This window comes from Ruditapes philippinarum, unplaced genomic scaffold (assembly GCF_026571515.1).
Source record: "Ruditapes philippinarum isolate M1 unplaced genomic scaffold, ASM2657151v2 ctg10670_1_1_1_1, whole genome shotgun sequence".
NCBI lineage: Eukaryota > Metazoa > Mollusca > Bivalvia > Venerida > Veneridae > Ruditapes > Ruditapes philippinarum.
In genome coordinates, this window is record NW_026860777.1 from 26,437 (window position 1) to 34,118 (window position 7,682).

The 7,682-nt window shown below is 30.5% G+C and overlaps 1 protein-coding gene across 1 annotated transcript; it reads left to right on the plus strand.

Annotated features, from left to right (window-relative positions):
• Positions 1 to 73: 73 nt before the first annotated feature.
• On the plus strand, positions 74 to 5,021 carry LOC132713347 (methyltransferase-like 26; the record flags this gene model as incomplete). Its single annotated transcript, XM_060695899.1, has 3 exons — positions 74 to 189; positions 3,590 to 3,789; positions 4,856 to 5,021. Coding segments are annotated over exons 1-3 (408 nt in total), but the record flags the coding sequence as incomplete, so codon positions are not given.
• Positions 5,022 to 7,682: the final 2,661 nt, after the last annotated feature.

Below are 7,682 nucleotides of genomic sequence, written 5' to 3' on the forward strand. Positions count from 1 at the left end.
TTTACAGTACAGATGGCGTGAACTAATAAAGTAAAGGGAAGTAATATATAAGCTACAATATAACTATCCAGATTTAATTTGTATCTTGTGGTAAGTAAGCCTATTAAGTTACTTCCCTTTATTCGATATACGCCATTTGTACTGTAAATGTCTCCGATCTTCAAAAACATATTTCCGAGATATTTTAACGTAAGTGAGCTTCTATAATTTGATTTTTTGACTATGCTGGTTTCTTGTTATTGCAGTATTTTGGCTATAAAAAAAACCCAAAATTGAAATTAAAAAAAAAAACTCCGAAAGTTTTAAAAAGTTTTCGCAAATATAAAACCCGGGGGTTTTTCTTTCCCGGGTTGACCAGAAAAAATGTGTGACAACAAAAATTTCAGATTTTGATTGATCGAACATCAATTCTTTTACAGGCTTTTTAACTGCCTTTGCAGGGGTTTAAATTAAAAAAAAACACTTAATTAAGAAACTGCTATGACTTAATACCGGATATGACTCATTTTCTGCGGAAATGACATTAAATATCGGTTATTTTATACTATAGTTTTCAGATAGAAGGAAGTTTTAAAAAAAATCCGAAGTGTTTAAGTTTGTGTTTTCGGCTTAATGGGGGGCCAAGTTTTTGCATCGGGGCCGCCCTTTGCGCATTTCGCACTTTTTTGCAGATCCGCATTTAATGAAGTAATGGGCATCTGACAATCTTTATTTTTGAACAGGGGCTTGAACGTTTTCAGCCAGTTTTTTTTTAAATCGGGAAATGACTAAAAACACTTAATCACGTGTAGCACCCCGACTTATCATCTCGCGTGGTATTGTATTTTCTTTAATATTTTATTCCGTGTTGACCTAAAAAAATTTTGAATTCAGTTTTCACTGAATGATACTAAATATGAATATTGGGGGAGGGGAAGGGTGGGGATTTTTGGGGGGTTAAATACAATTTTTTTTGGGAAAATTTGCACTTAAAAAAGGGGGCAAAAGGGGGCCTTTTAAAAAATGAAAATCAGGGGTTTTTCCCCCAAAAAAAGTCGCGATCATGACCTATACTCAACTGTGTCGATGTGACATAAACCAAAAAAAAAAAAAAAAAAAAAAAATATGAATATATGAATGCAAAGTTGATTTTTTGTGATGATACAATTTTGATGCACTGAGCCTAATGAGACCATTATATGCATCAGTGTCTTTCAATTCAGATTTTTATCTCTTCTTTTTTTTTTGTCCTTTAAGATATCAAGTTAACTTGTCAGGTAGTGAATATTTTTTTATTCTATGAATTTGAATTGATAATTTATCAGAAAATTTCAATCTTAGTAATAAGTTAGGGACATACTGGTTGGAGAAATGACTTCGACATTAAAAATCACATATTTTTGCAATATCTTCATTATCTTCTGTATTTTTTAGATATTAACAACCTAAACAAAGTTCAGTTCAAAAGAACTTTACATTACTCTTCACAAATTATTTATGAAAATAGAAACTGGTACTGCTTTGAGATCTCTGAAATGAGGTATAGAAAACATGGTCTTTTTACCCCACAACAGTAGATAAAGTTGACACTTAAATTTTTAAGTAGAAAAAAGACTGGAAAATCAGCATCAATAATTTAATTTTACATCTAGTATGTTTTATATATTTTTTGTTGATATTTAAACAATTTTTTCAAAATCTTGTCAAAGTCAGTGGCCTTTGGAAATACAATTCTAACTACATTATTGTTATTTAGTATAAAGAACTTTTTGAAGCAGTTTTTGCCTATGAAAAGTTAAGTTATTTGAAAACATTAAAAGTTTACCAACTTACAAAAAAGATCATCACATTCTGTCCTGCTCCTACACAGTATACTACTAGGTGACTATTATTATGCTTGTTTGTTGTAAAAAGTTATAACAATTATATTTATCAAGTGTCGGGTTATGTATGTGTCAGAGTTATCTATCCGACCATTATGGGTTACTGGTACTAAAAATAATTCCAAAATTGACACTGACCCAGATTATACATTCGGTAGTTTGATTTGATTATGAAAATGTTTGGTAATTTTGTATATAATAAACTATTTTATGGTACACAAAAATATTTTTTGTACCTGGTAATACTGAAAGACCCATGGTTGTTTTTTTTTTCGAAATATTTACTGAGATATTCTTATGAAAGCAAAAATATTTACAAGTCAAGAAATAATTTATATGTTTTATGCAATTAATGACAGATTATGCAGTATTTATCTACATTTTTCTACTACATTACTAACTCACTAAGGGTAATATTTTTACATATTCTTTGCTATTTTTTGTAATTTTCAAAGATTTTAAGCGCTATTTACAATGTGTAAATTACTTTCTTTCATCACGTGAAAATATTTTACTTTTTAATAGATTTTATTTCTTGAATGAAAATTAGCATGCTGCTTGAACATTTATATAAAAGTTGCCTTTGGATATTGATTGTTATTGATGTTAAATACAGATAATTTTTGTCTGATTACCTTCAAATTGCTTTGTTTACTTTATATAACCTTTTTATGGTGTCTGAAGCATAACTTTTTAGTATTAGTTCTTGGAAATGTATTTCCAGGAATATAAATTCATCTTATGTCAGTATAATGTAACAACAAAATAAAGGGTGCAAATTACAGGAAGATTTGTCTTTTTTTCAAAAGCTTATTTTCACATAGATAGTCTGTGATATTACATTTATACTGACATCTATTGTCTTTATTATCTTCATATTAATGGTGCATCAATGGTGCATCTATCCAGCTGACTTGTTAAATTATATCAACACTCACAGTGCGAGAAGTGTACCATTAGGGCCTCAAATTATTGTAACTGCATCTCTTTTAATCTAAATTAAGCTTTAAAAGATAATTATATTCTGCAGGGATTAAGTTTTCTTAGGCAAACCATGTTTAAAAGTAACCCAAGGAAAACCATTTTTGAAAGTAAGCAGTAAAATTTACATTATATGAGCTGTCTGGTTATTGTAATTACATGCCATTTGTCCTCCAATACAGGCCTTAACTCTATAGGAGAGCATCAGATTTATGATATTGGGGTGGCTGGTTAGATTTTGGGCAAGGCAAAATCTCTTCCTGGCTATTCAGTGTATTGAGTCTAATAGTCATTTGTCTCATCACTGATTCAGAAATCCTGTGATATTAGTAGTTGGTCACTTAAAGAGAAATTGGTAATTATTGCTTAGTTATCAAGGAAAGCTGGCTAGGGGGACTGGCTGCTAAGATATGTGGACTTACCACCAAGATATGATCAGAAATGTGTTGTTGGGACGTACAAACCACTGAGAAACAGAAAATGAAAATGTAGAGAAATGGGTATATACCTTGCCATACCTGTCTTGTTTAATGCTTGTTTTGGAAACATTAACCAGTTCCTTTGATAGTCTATGTAGGACAACTAGCATGATATTGTGTTAGACAGGTCTCAAACACATGTACAGACTTATGCTTGAAATACTGACCTTGTATAATAATTTATTCCTCTAAAGTGGTATCTAAAAAATTTCTATACATCCATTATATTAGATATAAATAAAATAATCCACATCTCTCTACTTACAGTTAAAGATGCTTCAAGCCCCTGCTGCAGATAACAACAGAGCTCCAATACTTGATGTGTTATGTAAATATTTACCTCAAGATTTTCAGGGGGTATGTCTAGAGATAGCATCAGGTACTGGTCAACATGTCATTCATTTTGCACAATATTTCAAGCAAGCCACATTTCAACCTAGTGATATTGATCAAGCTAATATAAAAAGGTAAGCAATTAAATATTTTTGTCATATTTATTTTCATTCCTTAGGAGCATTGAATATTATCCTTTCATTAAAAAGGTAACATTATAGATTCTTTACATGTGAACAGATAAATTTAATGTAAAACATTTTTGAGTGTTTTATTAAAAGAATATTAGTGTATATATATTATGTAGTCTAAAATTAAAACTAAGCAGGCAAGCTGATATTCCAATTATTATTCTAACACAACCCACATGAAATTCCCTATTGAACATAGAAGAACCGAAACTGTGTGTTATTGAGCAATAAAATCACTGTTGATGTTCTATATTTAGACATGTGACATAATCATTATACATGTGACATTACCACTAAAAATGTGAAGTGCTGAAAATAAGTATGATAACAAATCAGGCACAATTTAGCTTATTTATTTCTTGTTGTCGTGTTAGAATAGAAATAATATATCCAAATCAGTGATTTATTGCTCAATAAAATCACTGTTAGAAGTTCAGTGCGAGGAATTATATCACAAGGGTGTATCATTTTTATTATGTCAGTTATGGAAAGAAAAAAAAATATTGTTTTCCTTTGATTGAAAAATGAAAAAATTCAGGAAACTAAGTAAACTTGAACGGGAATAATATTTGAGTAAAGATTTTCTTTTTTAGTACCTGCATGCCAGGGATTTATATCACATATGTCCCTGGTCTGAACATATTATGAACCATATTACATGGCAGGAAGTTACCTTCAAAATTTGGTCATCAAAATTTATAATAGTTGCTCTCAAAATTTGGTGATACTTTTTAGGAACAATTTAGCAACCTTACTGCTTAGACTGTTACTGTAAAATTTTACCATTGAATTAACAAATCTGAAACAGGTTTTTTATAGACAGTATAAAAATTGTATTTATTTAAAGGTTCTGGACAGTACCTTTTACAATAACAGGGGACATACCTTCTTGCCATTACACTTAAATACAACTTAAATAATGTCAGGCATTTCTATTAATTTTGCTTTTACAGTGATGTGATTGCACTATACCAGTTATAATTATCAGATTTTGTTCTTGTATTTACAGTATATCAGCATATACAGCACATCATAGACTGTCTAATGTAAAACCACCTATTACTATAGACATCACAACTCCTGTAACTAGTTGGTCAGAGAAAATAAGCCCCGCCTCCTGTGATGTCATATATAATGCTAACATGGTTCATATATCACCTTGGGAAACAGCTATAGTATGTAATATTATACAGTTATTCCATATGTGATTTGGGAACAGTCAAACTGTTGGCCCGAGGTGGAGGGGGTAGTGTTTTGAACTGTTGCCCAAGGCCGTAGGCCGAGGGCAACAGTTCAAAACACTATCCCCGACACAGAGGGACAACTGTTTGACTGTTCCCAAAATCACGCATGAAATAACTGTTTTATTACCTGATCAACTACTGTTTTAACAGTACTTGCAGAAGAAAAAAGGAACAAGAAAATATGTTAATAATTACACTTAATATTTTAACTATGTCACGTCACGTCTGGTTTATGATCAAGATCGATAGACGCTTCAAGTGGGAATCCTCTATGACATCGATGACGTCAGAGCACGCGAGGGAAACAGTCGAAACTATTGACCGGTCAACAGTTCGGGAACGTTGACGTTTTTAGAATTTCAGAAAACAGTAAATAATAACAAATTACATTTATATAAGGTATCAGGTAATAATACAATTTGTGTCTTAAAGGCACATTATGTCTGAGAAAACCATTTTTTTTATTTCTTTAGAAATATCAAACATATGTTTTATAATGTTGTAATAATGGATTGAAAAGCATGTTTTATATTAAACAACTGACAAAAATATTGCTGAACATGCAGTTATGTGTCATAAAGGTAGCAAAATGTAAACAAAGTAGTATTTTGACTTCTATACATAATATTAATGTACTATAATTATACTTATTGCCAACAGAAGCAAAAATAGTTCATCTATATGACAAATGAATATAAGTGTTATAAGTTATTGGAAACTGTAACAAGGTGTCGAAAAATAAAAAGTTTTTTAGAAATAAATATGATAGTGCCTTTAAATCTTTAAAATGTAATTATTTAACACTCATATTTTCTACAGTACATACATATACAGCAGTTGTGTATCACCCTGGGAAACAGCTATAGTATACTTTATCAATTTAGGATCTATATTTCTCGAATTTTTTATTTATTTTATGCTCAAATCTACCTGAAATACAATACATTGTCAATTTTAAATCAGAAAGTTTACACCCTCAGCCCTTTTGATGTAATTAATATCAAGATGCTACATTGAAACCCAAGTTGAACAGTGGTGAACACTCCTTTTTATAAGATGTCATTAATGACTGGTTATTTTTCAATATATATAAATAAATTCACCCATTCAGCTCAATAGGGAGAGCATTGTATTAGTAACCCAGGGATGGCTGGCTCAATCCTTTGGCAAAGTGTAATTTCTCCATAACAATTGATCTCAGACATTGGCTGTAATGGTCACTAAATGTCTCTCAACGCTGATTGATAAATCATGTGGGGTAAGAAATTGGTGACTCGCGGAGGAATAAGTAATAACTGGTTTGTTATCCAGGAAAGCTGGTGTTGATAAACCATCAAGATATGACCAAAAATTGTGTAAAAATCAGCATAAAAGAACACCAGATAAATAATGCAATCCAACTAACAAATTTTCATGTTAGGGATAGTAATGGTTGCACACTTAGCTGACTGTCAATTTAATGAATAATTTTAAATAACATATAAGATGCTGCATGTTCCACTGCATATACAATTAATGAACACTATACACGCATATACACCAATCAGTAATCAGCATTTGTGGAACACCGAAGTGTTAACCTTATGTTAACACTTCGTTTGCTCCACCCACACCATGACTTGCACAGTTAAACCAGACATCAATATTTTCCATATAGTTAGGCAGTTATTGTTAAAAAAAAAATAATAGTACCAACAGTTGACTAATCCAGACAGTAAAAATTTAATCCTTAAATTTATCTAAAAATTTATCTAAAAACAAGCTGTCAAATAAAAACTTAAAATTCTTGTCATGAAGTAATGATCAGTCCCTCTAAAACCAAACTATTTACTTATAAGAATAGAATGAGAACTAGATTAGCAACCATGTTCCTTATCATGTGATAAAAAAAACCTTAACTATTATTAAGAAAATCCACCCATGTGGTAAAAATTAATTTATTTCGACAATTACTACCATTATCTGGAGACACCGCCAGTCTGAATTATAATACAAGTATTGTCAAAACAAATATTATCTTAGCATTTTAATATACAATAAACTTATTTAAAAAAATTAAATTTCATCTATAATTCTCAAGTTTGTTGATAAATTTTAATCATTTCGAATGTTAAGAATTAAACAAGGGTTTTCCCCCAACTAAAAAAATTTTGAATTGGAGAGTTTAAAAGTAAACTTTTATCATCACTTAATTTCAAAAACCCACTATTATTCCATGGGGTTTTACAAACAGGTCGTTCCTAAATTTTAAAAAACATTTCAGTTAAAAACAAACATGTTTTTTCATTTCTACCCCTAAAAAGCAAAAAGGGCCCCAAATTCTATCATTTACTGCCAGACGCTCATTCTCCAGTCTCTAGCCTAAATTTTGGGCTACTTTCCCAAAAGAAATTTTTGAATCAGATCTATGTTTTGCTATTTGCAAAATTTGAATATTCTTATTTGTAAATTTTAATGTATAGGGGGATAAAAGATGAAAATTGAAATATGCCGCCACTAGGGGATAAAATAATCATTATATAAACATATGTGACGAATAGTCACTATAAATCTTTACAATAGAAAGTTAAAACAGCTTCGAAGCTAAAAATC